At 40.6% G+C, this 14,131-nt stretch overlaps 1 protein-coding gene across 2 annotated transcripts; it reads left to right on the top strand.

Annotated features, from left to right (window-relative positions):
* The first annotated feature begins 1,367 nt into the window (after positions 1-1,367).
* On the top strand, positions 1,368-4,925 carry RPS27L (ribosomal protein S27 like). Of its 2 annotated transcripts, none has more exons than XM_047738558.1 (4): positions 1,368-1,518; positions 2,416-2,524; positions 3,251-3,361; positions 4,728-4,925. In XM_047738558.1, the coding sequence occupies exons 1-4, from the start codon at positions 1,513-1,515 to the stop codon at positions 4,754-4,756; spliced, it is 255 nt and encodes an 84-aa protein (XP_047594514.1). In that variant the 5' UTR covers positions 1,368-1,512; the 3' UTR covers positions 4,757-4,925. The 2 variants fall into 2 exon arrangements, with proteins under 2 accessions (XP_047594514.1, XP_047594513.1); XM_047738557.1 differs by lacking the exon at positions 1,368-1,518 and adding an exon at positions 1,701-2,336.
* The last annotated feature ends 9,206 nt before the right edge of the window (positions 4,926-14,131 follow it).

The raw sequence follows: 14,131 nt of genomic DNA, 5'->3' as shown, positions 1-14,131 counted from the left end.
GATGATATGTAAAACCCAAACTCCCAACAAACCTATATGCAAGTAAATAAAAAATGTTTGGAAGGTTATAGGTTAAATTGTCAAAAGTGTTTATCTCTGGATAGTAATTTTAATTTTCTTCATTTTTTTCTGCATTTCCCAAAATGTGTGAAATAAAAGGTGATGGAGAATGTTATCTAGGACATTTTTCTGGTTAAGCATTTCCCTGGTTTCCTAGCTTTTATTATCTTTTTAAATTAACATCTAGTGTATTATTTGTTTCAGGGGTGCAGGTCTGTGATTCATCAGTCTTACACAATTCACAGGGCTCACCATAACACATACCCTCCCCAGGGTCCATCACCCAGCCTCTCCATCCCTCCCATTCCCCTCCACTCCAGCAAATCTCAGTTTGTTTCCTGAGATTAAGAGTCTCTTATAATTTGTCTAAAGGTTTTATTTATTTATTTGTCAGAGAGAGCCTGGTTTCCTAGCCTTTGATCATATTCCCTCACACCCATCCCTCAAGCTCATCCTCATCAAAAATATTTTCAAGGGACGCCTGGGTGGCTCAGTTGGTTAAGCAGCTGCCTTTGGCTCAGGTCATGATCCCAGCGTCCTGGGATCGAGTCCCACATCGGGCTCCTTGCTTGGCAGGGAGCCTGCTTCTCCCTCTGCCTCTGCCTGCCATTCTGTCTGCCTGTGCTCGCTCGCTCTCCTCTCTCTCTGACAAATAAATAAAATCTTTAAAAAAAAAAAAATATTTTCAAGTGTGGCTCTCCATGCCTTTTTTTCAGGCCAGAGCTGTCCGCTCTGTAAAGTATAATTCTCAGAGGCAGGAAGGAGTCGAGCGGTGAACTAAGCTCGGTAGCGAATCCGGTGCTTAAAAACTTTCTTAGGGCGATGCAAACCCAAGGCAGAGCCGCCTTCCCCGAACTTAACCGGTCCCTTGAGAGCTGGATGTACAAGTATACAAAACTTTCATAATTTCGCGGACACGGATTAATAGTTTTGATTAATGCTACGGTTTCAACAAACGAGCGGACACCTGCGGCTCCGTAGAACCGTCGCAGAGTGGGGGAGGGGGGGGTCCGGCGGCCGGGACCGTGGAGGGGCCGCCCGACGGGCCCCCCGGGTTCCGCTACGCCGCCGGGCTGGGGCGGCCAAGGGCAATCCGTTCTCCGCAACCTAAGCCCCAGGCGCCTTCCCAGCCCGGCCACACCGCCTAAGCCTCGCCCAGGGCACCACTTGTCCGAGGCAGAGCCTTGGGGCCAGCGGCCCTCTCCCGGGAGCCCCGTAGCTGTGCGCGGTCCAGGCTTTCGGAACTACGAGACCCTCACATACCCCCGCGGCCGGGAATCCCCACCGACGGCCGAGGCCGACCCCACCACCGAGAGGAGCGCCTAGAGCGGACGGGCCCGCCTGCCCCGCCTCCTCTATCCCGGAAGTTGACGCCGCTCTCCAGATCGCGTGCTGCTCGCTAGGGGTGTCGCCTTAGAGATCTGGACTGGCCGGGATTGCGAAAGGTTCAACATGCCTGTGAGTTGTTTACTTTCTGGCTTTCCGTTTGTTTCGGGCTTCTGTGTCTGGGGGTCCTGGGGGTGGGTTAGCCCGGCGCCTCGGCGGGCCGGGGGAGAGGTCTCCGTCGAACACGGCTCGGTAGCTACGAGCCGCGCAGCTCCTCCGCGCGTGGAGGACTTGTTGGGACTTGCCCGGGCAGCGCGGCGTGTCGGGCCCTATTCTGGGCGTGGAGCAGAGGGAACCCGGGGCCGCCCTGGGCTCAAGTCTGGACTCAGTGGCTAGGAGGGGGCAGCTCCTCGGGTGACACTCCGCCTTCTTGGGTTTTGGTGGGCGCCCGTGAGACTGCAATCTTTGGAGTCTTTTTGCTTTTCTTGCGCTGGTTGGTTCTCGCCCCCTCTCGGAAGCGATTTTCTGCTGGTTTCCTTTAAAAAAAAACTGTTTTCGCAGTTGCCTTGCATGTTAACTCCATCAGGACAGTCACGCTTCAGCCACGCAGAGTTCCTGTCAGATCAGATGTTGAACCCCGGGGGCAGGGGGCAGAAATCGCCCCAGCGTTGGCACTCTTGGGTCTGCCTCAGCGATTTCTGCTCTCAGCTGGCACAGGGTTGGGGTCAAGTTCTTAGCACCACAGTGTTTTTATTGGAGACTAGTACTCTGTTGAATAAAGAAGAACGGGATTAACCGTACCATATGCTTCTTGATCGTCATCGAGTTCCTTTACCGGGACTTGGAGAACACGAGCATTGTAAAAAGTATTGACTAAAGTTACTTAACAGGCTGAATAAATAACATCTGGCGTGTTGCATCTGCCGAGTATGACTGGTATTCCTTGTTTTGTATGTATCTTTCACATACGGTTATATCTGCCAGAACTGTGGATTCCTTCTTGCGATAATAATATGCTTTTTTATTCAGTTGGCTAGAGATTTACTACACCCGTCCTTGGAAGAGGAGAAGAAAAAACATAAAAAGAAACGGCTAGTTCAAAGCCCAAATTCCTATTTTATGGATGTAAAATGCCCAGGTAAAATTTCAAATCTTAATTCCTTTACCAAGGAAAATTTCTAAAGGGATTGCTAGTGTGGTGTGTTACGTTTAGATAGCTACAAAAGTTAGGACTTTTTGTTGAGTAGAAGTGGGATCTCAGAATTGGAAATGTCAAAAGGGACATTTTCCTAATAAACTACCCAAACCATTGTAGAAACTATTCGTGGGTTGGAGGGGGGGTGGTGGTTGAGGATGAGACTCCAGAGGGGATGTGACATTCGACTTACTAAGTCATTAAACTGTTCATATGATCAGTTTTCTTTTTCATGATGCAGTGAAAAGTATGTTGATTCTTTACTGTTAAGCTGTGCTGCCCAGTGTGTGCCATTAGCCGTATGTAGCTACTAAGCACTTGAAATGTGGCTTGTCACAGTGGGAAAGATTCTTTAAGTATAAAATATACACTGGATTTTTAATATCAATTTTTAATATCACACACATAAAAACCATATTGCTTACATGCTGAAATGGTAATAATACTTTGGAAATACTGAGTTCAATAAAATACATTATTAACTTCACCTGTTGGCTCTTTTAAAACTTTTTTTTAACGTGATGACTGGAAAAGTTTAAGTTAAATATGTGGCTTGCTATTGCACAGTACTCAAGTTCTTCATCTTTTACAAGGTCTTTGCTAGAACACTGGTGAACAATAGGCTTTATTTTCTTCTGCTTTTCACTTTTAACATTGCCCTTTTTCTAGGTTGCTACAAGATTACCACGGTTTTCAGCCATGCTCAGACGGTGGTTCTTTGTGTAGGCTGTTCAACAGTGCTGTGCCAGCCAACGGGAGGAAAGGCCAGACTCACAGAGGGTATTCATTTGGCATTTTCTAACCCAGTGCTGAGGTTTTATTATTATAAATATCTACCTTTATTAAAAGCCAGTTTAAAAGAAATCTTAAATTCATTATTACCAAAAGAATTTTATCTTTAGTTGTATGCTCTTTCAGCAAAGAGTGCTCTGCTCAAATGGATAAGTTTATGCCTCTAATTTTGCAAATAACTCATTGAACTATTGTTTTTCTTAGTTTGGAACACCTAATTCTCTGTAGTTACTTAGTTTGCTTAATTTGGAATATTAAATGTAAGCCCAAATGGAGCAAAAGAATAAGTACATACAATAGGACATAATGGGTTTTCAAACCCATAAATTTTAAAAATTCTCTTGTAAATATTTTGCTTTATATGTATTTCACACATTTGACTAAAGACAGTTTTTATCATTGCTAGCTAGGCAACAGATAACTAAGGTATCAGTCAAAATGCCAGCAGTTTGATTTGTCAGAGCATCTACTTAATTGTTAAATAAAAATCCCATTTTATTTATTTTTTTAAAAGATTTTATTTTTAAGTAATCTCTACACTCAACACGAGGCTCAAACTTAAAACCCCAAGATCAGGAGTCGCATGCTGTACGGACTGAGCCAGCCAGGTGCCTCTAAAAATCCCATTTTAATTCCTCTTTCACTTTTGTGCAGTAAGAAAAAAATAGTAATTACGTATATTTTCCATAGTAGTACTTATAGATTTATAATGATTCATAATGATACTTGAAGTTTGCTTGTGAATTTTGGGGGTGTTGTAAATTCCATGTTGTTCTCACCAGAAGAGTTATAAGTAGATTTGGCAATGAACCCAAGATCTGTTTTGTGTGTCCTGGTGAGATGTAAGTACAGAGTTGGCATATGATATTTAAGTGCAGCATTGCTCTCAAAAGCATACTTGCAAGATGTTTTCAGCCTTTGTGTCTTGGAGTTTTGTGCCCATGGCTGACTAATAGGGTATTAGAGTTTTCCTAATAGATTTGAAGAGAATTCTAATCAAAATCAGTTTCTTAGGAAAGTAATTCAGAATAATTCCTAAAAATTAAGATTACATTTTCTGGCAGCTTGCATTAAAGTTTTAACTGTTGAATTTAGGTTCATGGTCTATAGACTCCAATACTGCGTTTGAGAAACAGGAATAATAGTTATAGTCACATCAGAATAAATTCAAATATACAAGACTTATTATAGTAAATTTCTGGCATAAAAGGATAAATAACCTGTATGTGAATATTGTTCTAATATTCCTAAAACTTCGTTTTGTTTTTTTACCAAAAACATATTTTTTGTCATTAAAACTATAGCAGAGATGGTGTACACTTGTGTTTAACATGTTCTCATGATTCCTTTGCAGGGTGTTCATTTAGAAGAAAGCAACACTAATGATCCACACAACCTCTTGAATTTGTGTTCTATCGCAGAAAGCCTTATCAGTTCAGTAATTCCAGTTAATCTACCAAGATAATGTAATTATGTTTAATTTTGTAAGGTTTACAACAGTGATGTCCTATTTTGGTGTCAGTTTTTCAATAAAGTTTTGATTATGGGCAAATTCCGCTTCTTTATCTTTAGTGTGTGTGAATATGCTATACGTTTATATATACTGTGTGTGTGGATTCGGTGTAAGCATTTTAAAAAGTGTATTCTGATCTGTCTCATTTCAGGAGTAGAAACTATATTTGATTATCAGACCTTTTCCAAATTGCTGTGAATGGGTTAAATAATTAAAAAATGGGAAGAAGTCCATTATTTGGTAATTCTAAATACAGTTTTGCCATTGTAACTATGGAAACACATGTACAGAAGTACATATTTAATGCAGTTAACAATCAGTATAATTACACAGTAATTACAATGTAATGCCTTGGATTTATGTGGCCTTAACATATTGCATAATTTAGTAGATAACTGCAGCTGGGGTCTGAATGGTAGGAAGCACCTTTTGGGGTAGGAAACTTGAGAGGAGGCATCAGGAATAGCCAGGATATACTGGCTGAGAATGGCAGATGACATGGAATTCTCTGGTCCAGACTCAAGAGCACTCCTGACTACAGATGTGTGTTGAGTGGCTTTGGTGTACTTGTTTTTTATCACAGCAATGTCCCCAAACCCAGCTTCACAAAGATATGACCTCATCAGAAGGAACGTGGTACCATATAATGTAACAGAACTACCTGGGACTGGAATTAGGCGTAGGCGTCGTATCCAAAAGGTATCAAGTATCAGTGTTTTTGCTTTGGTGCCCCAACTCACTTTAGCTTGCATAGTTTAGGAACCTTGGCCCCAAGAAGAGCCAGTGGGGATGGCAGGCTATGGATATGGAAAGGAGCAAAACCTATGATAACTAACTTAGAGGGCAAATAACCTGAAAATTTCCTTGGAAAGGTTACTGAAAGAGGATTGTACTTGGAAGAACATAGCTAAGGATTAAGTTACAGAGATACTTGGCACTAGGAAGTCAATGGTGTATTGAGCTTTTTTTCATTATTAATCTAAACAGTATTACTGGGCTTGAAAAATAATAGTACACAAGGACTTACAAACTTCAGAATCTGCCACATACTTTGTTATTTACTGATTGTTTTTCTTTAATACTATTATTTATAGACTTTGTTTTTTAATGTAAACATTTTTTTTAAGATTTTAAGTAATCATCGCCTAACGTGGGGTTTGAACTTAAAACCCTTAGATCAAGAGTCACATGCTCCACCAACCAAGCCAGCCAGGTACCCCAGATGTAAACATCTTTTTAAAGGAAAACTTCTATCTCTTCTATAAATAGAAAATCTGGTTACATAAAGATAACTGAAAATGAAAATGGAATTCTTGGCTTCTGGCCTGATCAGATGACAAATGGTTTTCTTACCTGGTGTTCCTGGAAATCATCAGTAAAGGTTCTTCTTGTTCTTGATCTTGTTCTTATTCCTGTTCTTCTTCATATAATGTAGGTGTCATAAAATTCAACCTTTTACAATGTAAAATGCAGTGGTTTTTTAGTATATTCACAGGTTGTGCAAACCGTCACCACTGTAATCCCAGACTGTTTTCATTACTTCATAGGAAACTCCATATTCATTAGCATTCTCTCTCCTTTCCTCCTCTCAGCTCCTAGCAACCACTAATAGGCTTTCTATCTCCATCAGTTTGCCTGTTCTGGACATTTTATGTAAATGGGGTCATGTAATACGTGTCCTTTTGTGTCTGGCTTCTTTGACTTAGCATAATATTTAAGATGGCCATCACACTGGAGCATGTATCAGTACTTCATTCCTTTTTATAACTGAATAATACCTGTCGTAAGAATATACATTTTATTTACCCATCAGTTGGTGGACATTGAGTTTTCACTTTCTGGCTACTTCAAACACGTATGTACACTTTTTTTAAAAGAAGATTTTATTTATTTATTTGACACAGAGATCACAAGTAGGCAGAGAGACAGAGAAGGGGAAACAGGCTCCCTGCTGAGCAGAGAGCCTGATATGGGGCTCAATCCCAGGGCCCTGAGATCATGACCTGAGCTGAAGGCAGAGTCTTAATCCACTGAGCCACCCAGGCACCCTGCAAACACTTTTTAATGTAGACATATTTTAAATTCTCTTGGGTAATACACCTAGAAGTAGAATTGCTAGGTTATAATAATCCTGTGTTTAACTTTTTGAGGAATTGCCTATTTTCCAAAGAGGCTGCACCATCTTACATTCTGACTAGTAATATACAAGGGTTATAATTTTTCCACTTCCTCACCAACAGTTGTTTTTTGTTTTTTTTTTTGTTTTTTTTTTAAAGATTTTATTTGACAACGTGCCTGGGTGGCTCAGTGGGTTGAAGCCTCTGCCTTCGGCTCGGGTCATGATCTCAGGGTCCTGGGATCGAGTCCCGCATCGGGCTTTCTGCTCAGCAGGGAGTCTGCTTCCTCCTCTCTCTCTCTGCCTGGCTCCTTGCCTGCTTGTGATCTTTCTCTATCAAATAAATAAATAAAATCTTAAAAAAATTTAAAAAAAAGATTTTATTTGACAGAGATCATGAGTAGGCAGAGAGAGAGGGAGAAGCAGGCTCCCTGCTGAGCAGAGAGCCCCATGCGGGGCTCGATCCCACGACCCTGAGATCACAACCTGAGCTGAAGATAGAGGCTTAACCCACTGAGCCACCCAGGCGCCGCCCCCCCACAACAGTTGGTCTTGTCAGTCTTTTGGATCATAGCCATTTTGGTGTGGGTGAAGAGCTATTTCACTTTGATTTTGATTTTCCTTTCCCTGATGATTAATTATGTTGACTATCTTTTTATGTGCTTACTGGCTATTCATATTTCTTCTCTGGAGAAATGTCTACTCAGATCCTTTGCCCATTTTTAATAGGGTTGGGTTTTACTGAATGGTAAGAATTCTTACATATTCTAGATACAACACATATATATGATTTTTCTCTTTTTTTAAGTACAAAATGGTTAAAAATCAAGGTGTCGGTGTGGATATGCTCCTTCTGGGGGCTCTAGGAGAAGATCTATTTCCTTTCTTTCTCAGTTTATAGAAGCTGCCTGCATCCCTTGGTCTGTGGACCACATCCTCCTACCTCTAATGTCTTCACATCTCCTCTGACTCTCACTTTCTATCTTCCTCCTATTATTTTTTTTTAAAGATTTACTTATTTTAGAGAGAGAGATTGCACGTGTGAGCAGGGGGAGGGACAGAGGAAGAGGGAGAGAAATCTTTCAGACTCCCCACTCAGCACAGAGCCTGACCTGGGGGTCAACCCCAGGACCCTGAGGATCACGACCTGAGCCAAAATCAAGTCAGATGCCCAACCAACTAAGCCACCCAGGTACCCCTACTTTCCTCTTACAAGGATGCTTGTGATTACATTGGGCTTACCCAGAAAATCCAGGACAATCTCCCTATCTAGGATCTTCACTTTAATGACATCTGCAGTGTCCCTTTTGCTAAGTAAGGTAACCTATTCACAGGTTCTGGGGATTAGGACATCTGTAGGGGGCCACTGTTCTGCCTATCACAGAATACCAAATTTTAAAATGCTATCTCAGGGCGCCTGGGTGGCTCAGTGGGTTAAGCCGCTGCCTTCGGTTCAGGTCATGATCTCAGGGTCCTGGGATCGAGTCCCGCGCATCGGGTTCTCTGCTCGGCAGAGATCCTGCTTCCCCCCACCCCTCTCTCTGCCTGCCTCTCCATCTACTTGTGATCTCTCTCTGTCAAATAAATAAAATCTTTAAAAAAAAAAATAAAAAATAAATAAAATGCTATCTCAGATTTGAAAACTGAGATTCTGAAAATATGAGTTTATTCATTCTTTAATCCATTCCAATGGCTAATGGTTGTATGACCTCCAGCAAGATAAGAATAATTTTTACTTGGGCGCCTGGGTAGCTCAGTTGGTTAAGTGACTGCCTTCGGCTCAGGTCATGACTCTAGAGTACCAGGATTGAGTCTGCTTGGGGCTCCCTGCTAGGCAGGGAGTCTACTTCTCCCTCTGACCTTCCCCTTCTTGTTCTCTCTCTCCCTCTCAAATAAATAAATAAAATCATAAAGAATAACTTCTACTTAATAGGGTTGTTTTGAAGATAAAATTAGATAATATACAAAGTGCTTAGCACAATGTGTAACACATAATAAGCACTTTGTTAATAACATTTTTTAAATAAAAAATGATACCATTAAAAATCAAGTACTTCCAAGTTCTCTTTTTCTCTCCCAAATTATTTACCCATCTCGCTACCACACAATTATTTTGTAAAAGAGATTTTACTTTTAAGTAGTCTCTACACTCAACATGGGGCTCAAGCTCACATCACTGAGACCAAGAGTTACACACTCCACCAACTGAGCCAACCAGATACTCGTGAGCACAGTTACGTTAACTACTGCTACAAAGCAAGCCACCCCTAGATTTCATGACTTAAATTAATGGTGATTTATTTTTTCTCACGATTCTGTGGGTTGGTCTCACTTGGGCTCACTCATGCCGCCGCATTGAGCAAGAGGCTTACTGGACTGTAAGGTCTATACGGCTTTAGTCACAGGTCTGGCAGTGGGTGCTAGCTGTCAGCTAGGGCATCTCCGTTCTCCTTTGTGTGGCCTCCCATGCCCCAGTAAACTAATCTGGTTTTGTTTTTTTTTTTTTTTTTAACAAGGTTTTGGGGCAGTATTCTCAGGGGAGAAGCTGGAAGCTGGAAGGGCTCTTAAAGACTAGGTTCTGGAACTTACACAACATCATTTCCACCACATTCTATAGGTCAAAGCAAGTCACAAGGCCAGCCTAGATTGAAGAGAGTAGAGAAACAGATTCCATCTTTGGCTCGGAAAAAAGGTAAAATCACATTACAAAGGAGTAAACACAATGGAACAAGGGGAATTTATGGCCATTGGAAAACTACCACACTTTTTGGAAGAACTTCGAGGTTACTCATTTCCTGATCCATTAACATGTCCACAATAAATACTTAAATGCTGTATTCATTTCCCCTATTCCAGATGAGCACAGAATATAGGTGGGAAATCTACATTAGAAGAAATCAAAATGGCGAATGAGCATATGAAAACATGTCTAACTTTGCCAACAATAGGTAAATGCAAGTAGAAACAATCAGGTACCATTTCCCATTCACCGTATAGTCCAAAATTAAAAGATACTGTTGGCATACAACAACAGAATTATGTTCAACCACAAAAAATTGTCCCTACTCAAATATTTTTGACCTAAAAAAAACAATTTCATATGGTTCAACAAAAAAAAGGATGTTCCTTACAGCAATGCCTATTAAAAAAATTGTCAATAAGAAACAGTATGAAATAGTCATACAACGTAGTATTTTATAGCAGCTAAAATACACTGACCAGACCACAAAATAATGTTAAATTTAAAAAGGGAATGTAGTAAACATATATACTATGATGCTATTTGTATAACTGTAAATAATACAAATTAATACTATTATCAGATATGGATACATACATGGCTATGAGAGAATTAAACAGGGAATTGGAAGGGTATATGCCAACTCCTGATAGCCATTGCCTAAAAGGCAAAAGGGACTGGAACTTTGGGTGGCAGTGAAAGGGGTCTTAAGCTTTATCTCTTATGTTTTATTTATTATTTTTTAATGAAGAAATGTAATTAAATGTTAACATTTTAGGGTATTGAGACTATATTGAGCATCTGCCATGTGAATCTTTTGTGCTTTCTGGCACTTTCTTTTCAATTTCACAAAATAAAAGAACAGTGTGATACAGGAAGGTAAAGCAAATCATTTGTAGCTAATGACTGCCCTGACAACTTGTAAATTACAGGGGTAAAAACAAAACAAAACAAAACCCCCAAAATCCGAACACAAGAAACTTGTGCCAAGTTCTTTCCCATAATATTAAGGATCAGCCACACGGAGATACTACTTTGGGCAATATGTAAATTTATCAATACTGTTTCTCACAATATTAAGTGAGAAAAGAAGTTATCACGGCAAAAATACCTGAAACGGGAATTCCTAATCTAGGGTCTGTAAGTCCCTGACATTTACATATCACCTCATTTTCTGAAAAAGTTCCCATCTCTTCTCAGAGCTTCAAGAATCCTAAAAAAGATGAAAAACAATGAAGGCAAGTGCCTTGTTCACAGTACACATTCACTAAATTCATGGGGATCTTCACACTCTGGGGACTCTCCCGCACCTATAATTCAGTCACAGTGCACTTCACCCCAACACCTAGATCATGCTCTTGCCTCATCCTTTTCTCCTAATTTAAAGATCCCCTCTCTGGAGCTTCCAAGCAGTTCACTCTGTGGTCTGTGCAAAAGTTCAAAGCTTATATTGATATCACATGATCAAATTAGAACCATGGTTCTTTCACTATCAGAAACATTTTTTAAATTGTAATTCTATTTGCTTTTAGTCAAAATATATTTTAAAATTTAAATATTAAATTTAATCTAATAAAGGGAGGAATGACCTTTTTATGTTTATCAAAAATGGCACAGATGAGGGGTGCCTGGGTGGTTCAGTGGGTTGAGGCCTCTGCCTTTGGCTCAGGTCATGATCCCAGGGTTCTGGGATTCAGCCCTGCATCAGGCTCTCTGCTCAGTGGGGAGCCTGCTTCCCTTCCTCTCTCTGCCTGCCTCTCTGCCTACTTGTGATCTCTGTCTGTCAAATAAATAAATAAAATCTTTAATTAAAAAAATGGCACAGATGGAAAACTTTGACAAATACAAATAAAAGACATAGAGATCAGAAGCCATAAAGAAATCAGAGGAGATGAAGCAGATCTGTTTTAGGGAGCTGCTTTCTCTACAGTTCAACCAACTCAGAATTGCCCATCCATCTACCTTTATAGATCAAAGCAGAAAGTGAAGAATAGGTTTAGGGTTCAGAAATATAGAAAACCCCTCCTTTAGTAGAGTGTAGAAAAACTTTGGTTTCTTTTTGAATTTTCCTGAATTCAGTGTAATCTCCAATACACTCATCCAAGGCTGTTACAACAAAATTTCCTCAGATGTCAACACTCTAGCAAGCCATCTGTGCAGCCAGTCTCGTACACTGAATCAGCACAGGTCTGTGTGATCATGAGAATTTCGTGTAAGTGATGGTGTATGACTTTCAAGGCTAGATTACAGAAGACGTTGTGGTATTTGCCTTGTTCTCTCTTCAATTACTCAATTTGGGGGAAGTTATAGGACAGTCATTAAGCCAGCAATGGAGGCCTCTTACCTATAGCCTTTGGGTGAACCATATTAAAATAAGATCTTCCAGCCTTCAGATGACTGACATTCTGTCTGCAAATCTTGGAGAGACCTTGAGCTAGAGCAATTCAGCTAAGCTGCTTCCAAGTTTATGAAACACAGAAATTGTGAGATGGGATAATTTGTTACACAATAGATTACTGATGCACACTATACCAAATGAAAGAAGCCAGACACAAAGGGCCACATATTGTAGGATTCTGTTGATACAAAATGTCCATAATAGGCAAATCCAAAGAGACAGAAAGTAGGCTGGTGGTTTCCAGAGTCTTGAAGGAGAAAGGAACAGGAAACAAAGACTAGAAGGGTAGAAGATTGTTTTTTTTGGGGGGATGGATATACACCTTGTGGCTATACTAAAAACTACTGAATCGTACACTTTAAGGTATATGAGTTTTTAATTATATCTGAAATATGTATTTTTTACATTACAGATTTGTTACCTGAAAGTAGAGTGAGGTTCTAACCAAAACCTAAAATATGGGAGTGGTTTTGGAACAGAGCAGTGGTTGGAAGTTGGAGTGAAGTCTTTTGAAGTCTTAGTGAAAGCCCCAGGAGCCTTGAAGAAACTGTTCAGAAATATGATGGCCTTTCTGGAGGCTGCAGGTGTGGACTTAAATGAGAATAAGGAAGATCTTACTGGAAATTGGAGGAAAAGGAATTTTGTAGTGTTAGAAAGTTGAGCAATACTGTTGCCTGCAGGAACAGGAAAAGTAGAACATATGCCCAATGAACTGGGTGATCCAGCTAAGATGTCCAGTATTGAATGTGTCTCCTAGCTTCTTCCTACTGCTTATATCAAAATACACGAGAGATATAAGCTAAAGGAAGGACTACTAGACAAAAAGAATACTGGATGGTTTGGAAAATTCCCAGAATCTCTGGATGGTGAATGAAGCTAAAATGGCTTCGGGCAAAGATAAAATTGAGGGCACTTCCAGGAAAACATTTTCTAAAATGGAGCTGAAGGCGTGCTTGGGTGGCACAGTTGGTTAAACGTCTGACTCTTGGTTTTGGCTCAGGTCATGATCTCAGGGCGGTGAGATAAGCCCCACGTTGGGCTCCAAGCTCAGTGAGGAGGCTGCTTAAGTTTCTCTCTCCCACTGCTCTTCCCTGCACTCACACACGCTTTCTCTCTGTAAAATAAATAAATATTTAAAAAAAAAATTTAAATGAAACCGAGGGTCTGACTAAAATCATTTGACTGCTGAAAAGAACCAAGATGATGTCTCAGAGAGCTATATAAACAACAGGGTTTATTAGAAACAAGTTTTTTCTCCAATTGTCTCAGCAGAATCCTAAGTTACAGAAGGGCCTTCTTTGAAGACATTTGGTGGTATGCCTTTCGTTTACTAACATGGACCCCAATGGGATCTGTAGGATACTCACCAAGTTTAAACAAATTGTATGGGCAGGAACACTACTCAAACTGAAAGGAGAGACAGAGTACAAAAGAGGCCTTTGAACCTCCAAATTTATATAAGCAGAAAGCAGGCTGGGAAAACCACTCAGCTACAAACACATGCTACCTTTCATGAAAAAATAATAAGTCAGAGGGTAGAACTGTGAGCCGGAGAATATAGCCCAAGAGCCAAAAATTATCCCCAGGCCCTGAATACCAATCAAGGAGCTGCCAACCTGTGTTTGGTTGGATTTCAGAATTGCAAGAATGTGTCTTCCATTTCCCCCCATAGGGTCCATAGCAGTAACTGCATTATGTTGTGCCATTGTATGCTGCCCACTGTATGTTGCGCATGTGGGGAGCAGGTAACTTGTCTTTAGTTCACAGGTCTTCAGATAAAGAGGAACTATACTTATGGAACTACCCCCAGGAACCTCATCTACACCTAGACTTCCGTGATAGTTTTGAGCTGATACTATAATGGAATGAAATTTCTGGAAAACTTAGGAGGAGGTAGGAAAGACATTAATCACTAGGGACGAGAGGTCCGACCATGGTAGATGACCCCCAATGATCCCTACCTCCTGATATTCATACCCTGTGTAATCCCT

This window comes from Lutra lutra, chromosome 7, assembly GCF_902655055.1.
Source record: "Lutra lutra chromosome 7, mLutLut1.2, whole genome shotgun sequence".
Classification (NCBI taxonomy): domain Eukaryota; kingdom Metazoa; phylum Chordata; class Mammalia; order Carnivora; family Mustelidae; genus Lutra; species Lutra lutra.
Note: the sequence above shows the minus strand (reverse complement) of the source record. Positions and strands in the feature narration are given on the sequence as shown.

Excerpts from the sequence above, each read along its gene's own strand:
- RPS27L (XM_047738557.1), top strand. The coding sequence starts at position 2,316 with ATGACTGGTATTCCTTGTTTT. Across the intron at positions 2,337-2,415 it reads TGACTGGTATTCCTTGTTTT|TTGGCTAGAGATTTACTACA; the intron begins GTATGTATCTTT and ends TTTTTTATTCAG. Across the intron at positions 2,525-3,250 it reads TATGGATGTAAAATGCCCAG|GTTGCTACAAGATTACCACG; the intron begins GTAAAATTTCAA and ends CCCTTTTTCTAG.